The sequence below is a fragment of the Staurois parvus genome, unplaced genomic scaffold (assembly GCF_062004578.1).
Source record: "Staurois parvus isolate SC_StPar_1 unplaced genomic scaffold, SC_StPar_1.0 ptg003877l, whole genome shotgun sequence".
NCBI classification, from domain to species: Eukaryota; Metazoa; Chordata; class Amphibia; order Anura; family Ranidae; genus Staurois; species Staurois parvus.
In genome coordinates, this window is record NW_028321672.1 from 39,673 (window position 1) to 53,628 (window position 13,956).

The window sequence follows — 13,956 nt, forward strand, 5'->3', positions numbered from 1 at the left end:
ACGGCCATGTCACCAGGAGAAGGAAGGTAGAGGATGGCCATGTCACCAGGAGAAGGAAGGTAGAGGATGGCCATGTCACCAAGAGAAGGAAGGTGGAGAATGGCCATGTCACCAGGAGAAGGAAGGTAGAGGATGGCCATGTCACCAGGAGAAGGAAGGTAGAGGATGGCCATGTCACCAAGAGAAGGAAGGTGGAGAATGGCCATGTCACCAGGATAAGGAAGGTAGAGGATAGCCATGTCACCAAGAGAAGGAAGGTAGAGAATGGCCATGTCACCAGGAGAAGGAAGGTAGAGGATAGCCATGTCACCAAGAGAAGGAAGGTAGAGGATGGCCATGTCACCAAGAGAAGGAAGGTAGAGGATAGCCATGTCACCAAGAGAAGGAAGGTGGAGAATGGCCATGTCACCAAGAGAAGGAAGGTGGAGAATGGCCATGTCACCAGGATAAGGAAGGTAGAGGATAGCCATGTCACCAAGAGAAGGAAGGTGGAGAATGGCCATGTCACCAAGAGAAGGAAGGTAGAGGATAGCCATGTCACCAAGAGAAGGAAGGTGGAGAATGGCCATGTTACTAGAAGAAAAGTAGAGGATGTCCATGTGACAAGAAGAGGGTGGGTGTAGGATGGCCATGATGTCAGTAGCGGTGGAGGGGTGGGAGGAGTGCAGGATAGCCATGGGACCAGGAGAAGGATGCTCTTCCCACCAGTAGATGGAGGTCATCAGATGGACTTCCCACCATTGAGGAGGTTGCAGGATGATGATCTCACAGTCAGAGATGGAGGATCAGCCGGTCCCAGTGTCTCACCCATCTAGTGCCTGGGCTGGTCTTGTTGGGTTCCATAAAGAGAACCGGTCGTGGTCAGACCCAAGTAGGAGTCTCATTCTCCATCCTCGGTGACCTGTCCTAACTTACCTGAAGAAGATTCTCATTTCCTCCTAATTTAGGGTCACTTTCTGTGCACCAACCCGACACCCCAGCCTGGGTCAGGGGTCAGAGGTCACTAGAAGCCTGGTATGGTGTCTCCCCGAGAGGCTGGAGAGTCGGTCTGTGTCAGGGGTCAGAGGTCACCAGAAGCATGATATGGTGTCTCCCAGAGAGGCTGGAGAGTCGGTCTGTGTCAGGGGTCAGAGGTCACGAGAAGCATGATATGGTGTCTCCCAGAGAGGCTGGAGAGTCGGTCTGTGTCAGGGGTCAGAGGTCACCAGAAGCATGATATGGTGTCTCTCAGAGAGGCTGGAGAGTCGGTCTGTGTCAGGGGTCAGAGGTCACGAGAAGCATGATATGGTGTCTCCCAGAGAGGCTGGAGAGTCGGTCTGTGTCAGGGGTCAGAGGTCACCAGAAGCATGATATGGTGTCTCCCAGAGAGGCTGGAGAGTCGGCCTGGGTCAGAGGTCACCAGAAGCATGATATGGTGTCTCCTTGGGAGGCTGGAGAGTCGGTCTGTGTCAGGGGTCAGAGGTCACGAGAAGCATGATATGGTGTCTCCCAGAGAGGCTGGAGAGTCGGTCTGTGTCAGAGATACCACCATGGCATTCACCACCATTGAGAGATACCACCATGATAGACTCCACCATTGAGAGATACCACCATGATAGACTCCACCATTGAGAGATACCACCATGGCATTCACCACCATTGAGAGGTACCACCATGGTATACACCACCATTGAGAGATACCACCATGGCATTCACCACCATTGAGAGATACCACCATGATAGACCCCACCATTGAGAGATACCACCATGGTAAACACCACCATTGAGAGATATCACCATGGCATTCACCACCATTGAGAGATACCACCATGGCATTCACCACCATTGAGAGATACCACCATGATAGACTCCACCATTGAGAGATACCACGATAGACTCCACCATTGAGAGATACCACCTTGATAGACCCCACCATTGAGAGATACCACCATGGCATTCACCACTATTGAGAGATCCCACCATGATAGACTCCACCATTGAGAGATACCACCATGATAGACCCCAATATTGAGAAATACCACCATGATAGACTCCACCATTGAGAGATACCACCATGATAGACCCCAATATTGAGAAATACCACCATGATAGACTCCACCATTGAGAGATACCACCATGATAGACCCCACCATTGAGAGATACCACCATGATAGACCCCACCATTGAGAGATACCACCATGATAGACTCCACCATTGAGAGATACCACCATGGTAGACCCTACCATTGAGAGATACCACCATGATAGACCCCACCATTGAGAGATATCACCATGATAGACTCCACCATTGAGAGATACCACCATGGTAGACCCTACCATTGAGAGATACCACCATGGTAGACCCCACCATTGAGAGATACCACCATGATAGACTCCACCATTGAGAGATACCACCATGATAGACCCCACCATTGAGAGATACCACCATGGCATTCACCACCATTGAGAGATCCCACCATGATAGACTCCACCATTGAGACATACCACCATGGTAGACCCCACCATTGAGAGATACCACCATGGCATTCACCACCATTGAGAGATACCACCATGATAGACCCCACCATTGAGAGATACCACCATGGTAAACACCACCATTGAGAGATACCACCATGATAGACTCCACCATTGAGAGATACCACCATGATAGACTCCACCATTGAGAGATACCACCATGGTAGACCCCCACCATTGAGAGATACCACCATGGTAGACCCCACCATTGAGAGATACCACCATGATAGACCCCACCATTGAGAGATACCACCATGATAGACCCCACCATTGAGAGATACCACCATGATAGACCCCAATATTGAGAAATACCACCATGATAGACTCCACCATTGAGAGATACCACCATGATAGACCCCAATATTGAGAAATACCACCATGATAGACTCCACCATTGAGAGATACCACCATGATAGACCCCACCATTGAGAGATACCACCATGATAGACCCCACCATTGAGAGATACCACCATGATAGACTCCACCATTGAGAGATACCACCATGGTAGACCCTACCATTGAGAGATACCACCATGATAGACCCCACCATTGAGAGATATCACCATGATAGACTCCACCATTGAGAGATACCACCATGGTAGACCCTACCATTGAGAGATACCACCATGGTAGACCCCACCATTGAGAGATACCACCATGATAGACTCCACCATTGAGAGATACCACCATGATAGACCCCACCATTGAGAGATACCACCATGGCATTCACCACCATTGAGAGATCCCACCATGATAGACCCCACCATTGAGAGATACCACCATGGTAGACCCCACCATTGAGAGATACCACCATGATAGACCCCACCATTGAGAGATACCACCATGATAGACTCCACCATTGAGAAATACCACCATGATAGACTCCACCATTGAGAGATACCACCATGATAGACCCCACCATTGAGAGATACCACCATGGTAGACCCCACCATTGAGAGATACCACCATGATAGACTCCACCATTGAGAGATACCACCATGATAGACTCCACCATTGAGAGATACCACCATGGTAGACCCCACCATTGAGAGATACCACCATGATAGACTCCACCATTGAGAGATACCACCATGATAGACTCCACCATTGAGAGATACCACCATGGTAGACCCCACCATTGAGAGATACCACCATGATAGACCCCACCATTGAGAGATACCACCATGATAGACCCCACCATTGAGAGATACCACCATGGTAGACCCCACCATTGAGAGATACCACCATGGTAGACCCCACCATTGAGAGATACCACCATGATAGACTCCACCATTGAGAGATACCACCATGATAGACTCCACCATTGAGAGATACCACCATGATAGACTCCACCATTGAGAGATACACCATGATAGACCCCACCATTGAGAGATACCACCATGATAGACTCCACCATTGAGAGATACCACCATGATAGACCCCACCATTGAGAGATACCACCATGGTAGACCCCACCATTGAGAGATACCACCATGGCATTCACCACCATTGAGAGATCCCCTGTTGTAGACACTGCTATGTATGAGATCCCACCATGGACGTTGTAGAGACTACTTCTATACGACCAGAAGTGGTGACAGAAGATGTGACTCCGGATATCCGCGGGGTCACGTCCCTCATAAATGGTATATATAATGTGTATAAACTGAGATATACAGAAGTGCGGCTGGTTGGATAAGCTGATAAGAAGGTGTTTGTGTACACACCCAGCGCCTATCAGTGCGAGACCTTTATCCCCAGCACTGCTACTACAGATAACACTCCCCTCCCCCACCCTCCAATCTGCAGATCATTTCATACACTATATTACCGAAACCGGCCTTCCCACATTTGTCAGGTCAGGCACTGATGTCGGGGGAGGAGGCCTGGCAGGACAGTCAAGTTCCTCCACCCCAAACTGGCTCCTCCATGTCTTTATGGACCTTGCTTTGTGCACTGGGGGCAGTCATGTTGTAACAGGAAGGGGCCATCCCCAAACTCCTCCACAAAGTTGGGAGCATGAAATTGTCCAAAATGTCGCCTTAAGAGTTCCCTTCACTGGAACTAGGGGGCCAAGTCCAACCCCTGAAAGACACCCCCACACCATAATCCCACCTCCACCAAACTTTACACTTGGCACAATGCAGTCAGGCAAGTACCGTTCTCCTGGCCACCGCCAAACCCAGACACGTCCATCGGATTGCCAGACAGAGAAGCGTGATTGGTCCCTCCAGAGAACACGTCTCCTCTGCTCTAGAGTCCAGTGGCGGCGTGCTTTACACCACGGCATCCGACGCTTTGCATTGCACTTGGTGATGGAAGGCTTGGATGCAGCTGCTCTAGAGTCCAGTGGCGGCGTGCTTTACACCACGGCATCCGACGCTTTGCATTGCACTTGGTGATGGAAGGCTTGGATGCAGCTGCTCGGCCATGGAAACCCATTCCATGAAGCTCTCTACGCTCTGTTGTTGGGCTCATCTGAAGGCCACACCAAGTTTGGAGGTCTTTAGCTATTGACTCTGCAGACAGTTGGTGACTTCTGCGCACTGTGCGCTTCAGCATGCGCTGACCCCGCCCTGTCATGTGACGTGGCCTACCACTTGGTGGCTGAGTGGCTGTTGTTCCCAGTGGCTTCCACTTTGTTATAATCCCACTAACAGTTGAGCGTGGAATATTTAGTAGCCAGGAAATGTCACGGATGGACTTATTGCCCAGGTGGCCACCTATCACGGGACCACGCTTGGAGTCACTGAGCTCCTGAGAGCGACCCATTCTTTCACCAATCCCGGCGGTCGGTGGTCTCCGGTGAGTCATCTCTCCGATACTCTTCCTGCACCGATACCGGCTGTGAGTTTTGGTGACGTCAGACGGAGCGGAGTATTGGTGACGTCACTGTCTCACCTGGGAGGGGCGGGGCGGTATATAAGGGGCGGTCGGGGCTCAGGTGCGCTCAGTCGGTCGGTCGGTCGGAGAGTGAAGATGGCGAACTCCGGGCTGCAGATGTTGGGCTTTGTTCTGTCTCTGATCGGATGGATCGCGCTGATCGCAGCGACTATATTGCCGCAATGGAGGATGTCATCGTACGCCGGAGACAACATCATCACCGCGGTGGCCATCTACCAGGGACTGTGGATGAGCTGCGTGACCCAGAGCACGGGGCAGATCCAGTGCAAGGTGTACGACTCCCTGCTGCAGCTGGACGGTGAGTTACCGCCCCCCCAGGTGTTACCGCCCCCCGCCACTACTACCCCCACCACTACTACCCCCATCATCCCCCACCCAGAGCATGGGGCAGATCCAGTGCAAGGTGTACGACTCCCTGCTGCAGCTGGACGGTGAGTTACCGCCCCCCCAGGTGTTACCGCCCCCCACCACCCCCCCCCCTACTACCCCCATCATACCCCCCACTACTACCCCCATCATACCCCCTACTACCCCCATCACCCCCACCCAGAGCACGGGGCAGATCCAGTGCAAGGTGTACGACTCCTGCTGCAGCTGGACGGTGAGTTACCGCCCCCCCAGGTGTTACCGCCCCCCATCACCCCCCCCCTACTACCCCCATCATACCCCCCCACTACTACCCCCATCATACCCCCTACTACCCCCATCACCCCCACCCAGAGCACGGGGCAGATCCAGTGCAAGGTGTACGACTCCCTGCTGCAGCTGGACGGTGAGTTACCGCCCCCTCAGGTGTTACCGCCCCCCGCCACTACTACCCCCATCACTACTACCCCCATCATCCCCCACCCAGAGCATGGGGCAGATCCAGTGCAAGGTGTACGACTCCCTGCTGCAGCTGGACGGTGAGTTACCGCCCCCCCAGGTGTTACCGCCCCCCACCACTACTACCCCCATCATACCCCCTACTACCCCCATCATACCCCCTACTACCCCCATCATCCCCCACCCAGAGCAAGGGGCAGATCCAGTGCAAGGTGTACGACTCCCTGCTGCAGCTGGACGGTGAGTTACCACCCCCCCAGGTGTTACCGCCCCCCGCCACTACTACCCCCATCATCCCCCCCCCTACTACCCCCATCACCCCCCCCTACTACCCCATCACCCCCACCCAGAGCACGGGGCAGATCCAGTGCAAGGTGTACGACTCCCTGCTGCAGCTGGACGGTGAGTTACCGCCCCCCCAGGTGTTACCGCCCCCATCACTACTACCCCCACCACTGCTACCCCCATCATCCCCCACCCAGAGCACGGGGCAGATCCAGTGCAAGGTGTACGACTCCCTGCTGCAGCTGGACGGTGAGTTACCGCCCCCCCAGGTGTTACCGCCCCCCACCACTACTACCCCCATCATACCCCTACTACCCCCATCATACCCCCCACTACTGCCCCCCCCCTACTACCCCCATCACCCCCACCCAGAGCACGGGGCAGATCCAGTGCAAGGTGTACGACTCGCTGCTGCAGCTGGACGGTGAGTGTTACCGCCCCCGCCAGGTGTTACCGCCCCCCGCCACTACTACCCCCACCACTACTACCCCCATCATCCCCCACCCAGAGCACGGGGCAGATCCAGTGCAAGGTGTACGACTCCCTGCTGCAGCTGGACGGTGAGTTACCGCCCCCCAGGTGTTACCGCCCCCCACCACTACTACCCCCATCACCCCCCCCTACTACCCCCATCATACCCCCCCACTACCCCCATCACCCCCACCCAGAGCACGGGGCAGATCCAGTGCAAGGTGTACGACTCGCTGCTGCAGCTGGACGGTGAGTGTTACCGCCCCCCGCCAGGTGTTACCGACCCCCGCCACTACTACCCCCCACCACTACTACCCCCATCACCCCCACCCAGAGCACGGGGCAGATCCAGTGCAAGGTGTACGACTCCCTGCTGCAGCTGGACGGTGAGTGTTACCGCCCCCCATCACTGCTACCCCCATCATCCCCCACCCAGAGCACGGGGCAGATCCAGTGCAAGGTGTACGACTCGCTGCTGCAGCTGGACGGTGAGTTACCACCCCCCCAGGTGTTACCGCCCCCCATCACTGCTACCCCCATCATCCCCCCCCCCTACTACCCCCATCATACCCCCCCACTACCCCCATCACCCCCACCCAGAGCACGGGGCAGATCCAGTGCAAGGTGTACGACTCGCTGCTGCAGCTGGACGGTGAGTTACCGCCCCCCCAGGTGTTACCCCCATCATCCCCCCCCTACTACCCCCATCATCCCCCCCCTACTACCCCCATCACCCCCGCCCCCCCCCACTACCCCCATCACCCCCACCCAGAGCACTGGGCAGATCCAGTGCAAGGTGTACGACTCCCTGCTGCAGCTGGACGGTGAGTTACCGCCCCCCGCCAGGTGTTACCGCCCCCCGCCACTACTACCCCCATCACCCCCCCCCACTACCCCCATCACCCCCACCCAGAGCACGGGGCTGATCCAGTGCAAGGTGCACGACTCCCTGCTACAGCTGGACGATGAGTGCCACCGCCCCCCGCCAGGTGTTACCGCCCCCCACCACTACTATCCCCATCATCCCCCCCCCCCACTACCCCCATCACCACCACCCAGAGTACGGGGCAGATCCAGCACCAGGTGTATGACTCCCTGCTACAGTGGGATGGTGGGTACTACTACTCCCATCATCTCCCCCACCTACTACTGACCCCCCCCCCCCCACTTATCTCCTTTGCTTTGTGGTAACAATCAGTGGTGACATTGGGGGCTGGCTGGAGGGGTCATGCTCAGATGGGTGTATTGGCTGGTTCATTGTGTGGTGATCAATTAGGTGGCCCGGGGTATGGCGGGTGGCTCTGGTTGGGCGGCCCGGGGTATGGCGGGTGGCTCTGGTTGGGCGGCCCGGGGTATGGCGGGTGGCTCTGTTTGGGCGGCCCGGGGTATGGCGGGTGGCTCTGGTTGGGCGGCCCGGGGTATGGCGGGTGGCTCTGGTTGGGCGGCCCGGGGTATGGCGGGTGGCTCTGGTTGGGCGGCCCGGGGTATGGCGGGTGGCTCTGGTTGGGCGGCCCGGGGTATGGCGGGTGTATTGGCTGGTTGGGTGGATCTGGTCTGGTGGCTCGGAGTATGGCAGGTGTATTGGTTGGATGGCTTGGGGTATGGCAGGTGTATTGGTTGGATGGCTTGGGGTATGGCAGGTGTATTGGTTGGGTGGCTTGGGGTATGGCAGATGTATTGGCTGGTTGGGTGGCTCGGGGCATGGCAGGTGTATTGGTTGGATCTGATTGGGTGGCTCGGGGCATGGCAGGTGTATTGGTTGGATCTGATTGGGTGGCTCGGGGCATAGCAGGTGTATTGGTTGGATCTGGATGGGTGGATCTGGTTGGGTGGCTCGGGGCATGGCAGGTGTATTGGTTGGTTGGGTGGATCTGGTTGGGTGGCTCGGAGCATGGCAAGTGTATTGGTTGGATCTGATTGGGTGGCTCGGGGCATGGCAGGTGTATTGGTTGGGTGGCTCGGGGCATGGCAGGTGTATTGGCTGGTTTGGTGGCTCGGGGCATGGCAGGTGTATTGGCTGGGTGGCTCGGGGCATGGCAGGTGTATTGGCTGGTTGGGTGGCTCGGGGCATGGCAGGTGTATTGGTTGGTTGGGTGGCTCGGGGCATGGCAGGTGTATTGGTTGGGTGGCTCGGGGCATGGCAGGTGTATTTGGCTGGTTGGGTGGCTCGGGGCATGGCAGGTGTATTGGTTGGGTGGCTCGGGGCATGGCAGGTGTATTGGCTGGTTGGGTGGCTCGGGGCATGGCAGGTGTATTGGCTGGTTGGGTGGCTCGGGGCATGGCAGGTGTATTGGTTGGGTGGCTCAGGGCATGGCAGGTGTATTGGTTGGGTGGCCCGGGGCATGGCAGGTGTATTGGCTGGTTGGGTGGATCTGGTTGGGTGGCCCGGGGCATGGCAGGTGTATTGGCTGGTTGGGTGGATCTGGTTGGGTGGCACGGAGTATGGCAGGTGTATTGGTGGGATTCCCAGGGCAGGCCATGTAGTATAGTTTGTAGGCTGGTTTCTTCTCTACCCCCCCACCCCCTCTCCGGTGGGTATCGGGGCCCCTGAGTTCTCGGTCAGACGTTGGTGATAGGAGGCCGGCTGGTTGGGCGGTGGCCGATTTCTTTCTTTGGCTCCCCAGAACCGGTCAGACCAGTTTCAAGTTGAACTTTCCTCGGGGCCCCCCCCCCCCCCCTGGCATTGCATGTGTTCCCGGCTCTGTGCTGGCTCCCAGCCCGGAGTGCCCCCTGTAGATGGGAGAAGGTCCCGGGAAGGCGGTTGGCGTGTCTGTGGCCTCCTCCAGACATTTCCGTTATTTCTTATCTGCTGATAAGTCAGTGAAAGGACTGATAACCCCCCTTATCTGAGGGCGGCGGCCACGTGGAGCCGCCAATCCTGTGTGAGCGCCGGCCGACCTTCAGGACTGTGTATGGGGGGGGGGGGGGAGAGATCAGTGTGTTGGGGGGCATATTATGTCTTCATGGGGTTTGTATGAGAATCTTGTACCCCCCAATGTGCAGACCCCCTCATACCTGGGGTACTGTACCCCTCTTCTCCCCTATGTCCCCCCCAATATCACACCTTGTATGGGGCCCTGTTGGGGGGGGGGGGGGGGGGTTGATGGTGAATTGTCCCATCGGGGGGGGGGGGTTGGGGGGAGTTGATCTCTGGGGCCCCATGAAGTGTTTTGTAGAAGGTTCTTGGGGTTCAGTGTGGTGGTGCCCCTCAGTGGGGTTGTTGGGGTGACCCTGTGCTCGGTGGTTGGAGGGGGGGGGGAGGGGGTTGTAGTTTCCTGTGTTTACCTCTCGCTCTGTTCAGTTTCTGTGAAACTCTCCCCTCCCCCTCCTCAGGGTGTGACTCCATTGTGTCACCTGGGACTCTCCTACCTGTCCTGTAATGGCTGCTGACTCATCGCCGCCATATACTGCAGTGTAGTACAGACTGTACTGTGCCACGTATGGGGGGGGGATACAGGGACCTCTGTGCCACGGTGTATGGGGGGGATATAGGGACCTCTGTGCCACGATGTATGGGGGGGATACAGGTCCCTCTGTAGTATATGGAGGGACCTCTGTAGTATATGGAGGGACCTCTGTAGTATATGGAGGAGATGGAGGAACCATGTATGGTCGCATGCTGGACACATGAGGTACAATCTGTACAATCTCCTTACGATTTCCCTCGGTCTGTAGGACCTGATTGAGTAGAACATGCAGACCGGTGCCTGAGACATAGCGGGTAATCTGCAGCAGGTTGTACCATCAGATTGGTTGGTGGGTGGTTGGCTCTGTATTCCAAGTCACCCAACCAGATCCCCAGGAGGGGGCGAGTGCCCTCCCATACAGATGTGGTCAGGGCCCCCCCCAGGAGGGGGCGAGTGCCCTCCCATACAGATGTGGTCAGGGCCCCCCCCAGGAGGGGGCGAGTGCCCTCCCATACAGATGTGGTCAGGGCCCCCCCCAGGAGGGGGCGAGTGCCCTCCCATACAGATGTTGCTGGGGGGCCCCCCAGGAGGGATGAGTACCCCTATACCTTTTGGTCAGGGCCGCCTCCCATACATGAGCTGGGTCCTGCAGTCTGCTGTATAATTGATTCCCGGCACAGATCTCCGGTTACTTTCCGTCTCTGAACTGCAGATAAGGAGTCTCCTGGCATCAGTCTGAAGGAGATGAGACTGAGGTGGTCTGGCCTGGGATTAGGGGGTTGACCTGTCCACAGCACCCGTGGTCTTGGTGTTTGTAGGCATGCCCAGTACTAGGTGGACCAGTGTGCTTGGGGTTTTGGAAGGGGGCAGTGTGGCCTTTACCTGATGGGGGGGGGTTGGGAGAAGAGGTATGGTGGGGGGGATGTGCAGAGTGGCCAGTGCTCTGGGGGTATGGTGTGGCAAGGGTTAAAATTTGGGGTACAATGTGCAGACCTCTTGCAGTGTGGCTCATGTCCAGCTTGCTCCTCCATTCATGACTTGTACACTGATCACACCCCCCCTAATATAAAGTAGGCCCCCCTCTTACTGCCAATACAGCCCTGACCCATGGTGGAATGGACTCTACGAGACAGTCATGACCGTGCAGAAGAGCCAGGAACTCGACCAGGATAAATAAACTAAAGATACATAAAACCGCATCAGATATTCCCTGTGGGAGGGTTGGGCCCATCAGAGGACCTAGACCTCCTCACACTCCAGAAGCTGTGTTGGACCTCCTGTCACTTTTCGGGGTTATTTGATGGTGAGCAGACTGGATGCAGTTGGGTGTGGAGAGAACACGAGTTTGCTGCTGGATTGAGGAGCCCTCTGGATTGTTGGATGAAGCTCTGTATTTGTGAGTGGAATGTAGAAATCTTTCTATAGGACATCGGTGAACTCTATGGTCTAGCCTTCTGACTGTTTTGGGAAGGAAAAGTATGTCTTCCAAGATTGAATGTTGCAGTTGAGGAGTGGATGTTGGAGTGGTGGAGCCCCCTTGTCTGTCCTTGATGACAAATGTGCTGATACTTTCTATACCAGAAAAGGACTAGTTATGAAGGCAAGATCTAGGCTCTCAGATTCAGGAACATTACCTCACGTGTTGGGAACCTTGCTGAAGATAGACTTTGAAGATGTTTTCTGAATGGTTAGGACTTCTGCGTTTTGGGACTATTCTAATACTTTGTAGATTTCGGCATCTTTGAGGTCTTCTGTTATTGGTGCTGCAAGGTTTTCATTTGAACTTTGGTGTGAAGTACTTTCCTGTGCTGGCTAGCTTTAGTTGTTTGTTGTTGGGGTTGGGCATAGTTGGGCATGGAGCTTTTCCTGTAATATGTGGCCTCCACTAGTCCTCTGAAGGTACCTGGCACCAAGCCATCAGAAGCAGATCCTTTAAGTTCTGTAAATTGGGAGGTGGGGCCTCCATGGATTAGACTTGTCTTTCCAGCACATCCCACAGATGATTGGATTGAGATTTGGGGAATTTTGAGGCCAAGTTGGCACCTCAGATCTGTTGTGTTCCCCCAAACCATTCTTGGATTCATCAGACCAGGCCATCCCTCCTTGGTCCCGTTATGATGCTCAAGTGCCTGTTGTAGGCCCCTTTGGCTTTGGACACAGATCAATGTGGGCACCCTGACCGGTCTGTGGCTACACTGCCCCATACACAAACTGCGATGGACATCAACTTCAGGGACAACATGTTCACTTGCTGTCTAGAATATCCTACCCACTTTCAGATGCCATTTTAACCAGATCAGTGTTTTTCACTTGATTGGTCAGAATGTTATGGCTGGTCAGTGTAGGTGGAAGATGTTCAGACTGATGTCGGGTACATGAGCCGTAGCGTATGTGGAGGATAAGATCTGCAGGCTGATGTCAGACATGATCTGTAGCGTTGGTGAGGAGTGGAACAAGCTTTGTTTTTGTCTTCTCAGCAGTGAGGAATGTGCCGGGTGTTGAGGACAGGAATCGGCAGGCTCAGGTATGGGGGCTTCAGGGCTCTCCCTGGGGGGGGGAATTGGTCACATGATCTCCTCACCATGTGAAATGTGATCCATAGAAAATGTCCACCTGTCCTCCCCGTCCTCTGGAGGCTTATAGCTGTACAGGGCAGAGGATGTATGAATGTGGACATCTCTACAGTGCTGGCTGTCTGTGTGGAGATTGTCCCTCATGGTGGCAAGTTTCTGCAGCTGATTTCTGAGCTCTTCTCATGCTGAAGAAACTCAACACACAACCCCCCCCCCCCCCAATCTTCCTCACCTCTCAGCTGAGCAGACCATAACAGGTCCTCTTGGGGTTTGTCTGGTTCTGCTCTGTGGCTTTCAGATGGTCTGCACATCCTGTAGAGTCCTGGCTGGCATTGGTAGTGAATGGTCTGTGCCTTCCACTGATTGGTTGTTGGAACACGAAGTGGAAACTTTTTATTATGAACAGCTCCTCTATTGGGGGGGAATTGACCTTGAAGTGGTATAAGCTTTAGTTTTCAATGGAGTAGACAAGATGGTAGCTCTGCCAGGTTTTTTTTCCCTGTCGGGGAGATTTCCCTTCATTTCCTGTCTGAGACCCAACAGGAAGTAAGGGAATCCCTGCCTTTCCCATGACAGCTCCTGTTCTGTTGACAATAGGGAGGTTCCCACTCGTTGTCTTGCTGACACTAGGAGGAATGGAGGACCCAGAGGTTGTAATCCTTCCACACTCCATCCAAATCTGAAAAATGTTTTGGCTGGAGACACTGTAACCCTTTTCATGAGAATTACAAAAGCCACCATGTCTGGTAGAATGCTGGTTGCCTGGCTGAGGGTTCTTCTGGTTTCATGACTTTGAGCCGCCGATCCAGAAGACATGTACATAGCGGACAGGCCAAGTCCCATCTTTAGATTTATTCTCCTAGTATTGAAGCTGACTCTAATCCGCCTTCTCTTCTCTCCACAGCTGCCCTACAGGCCACCCGTGCTCTCATGGTGGTCGCCATCATTCTCGGGATATTCGGCATGGCCATTTCCACC

At 55.0% G+C, this 13,956-nt stretch overlaps 1 protein-coding gene across 1 annotated transcript; it reads left to right on the plus strand.

Moving 5' to 3' along the window:
- Positions 1-5,448: 5,448 nt before the first annotated feature.
- LOC149427323 (claudin-7-B-like) lies at positions 5,449-13,950 on the plus strand (the record flags this gene model as incomplete). Its single annotated transcript, XM_089668126.1, has 2 exons — positions 5,449-5,715; positions 13,883-13,950. Coding segments are annotated over exons 1-2 (291 nt in total), but the record flags the coding sequence as incomplete, so codon positions are not given.
- Between the last annotated feature and the right edge of the window lie 6 nt (positions 13,951-13,956).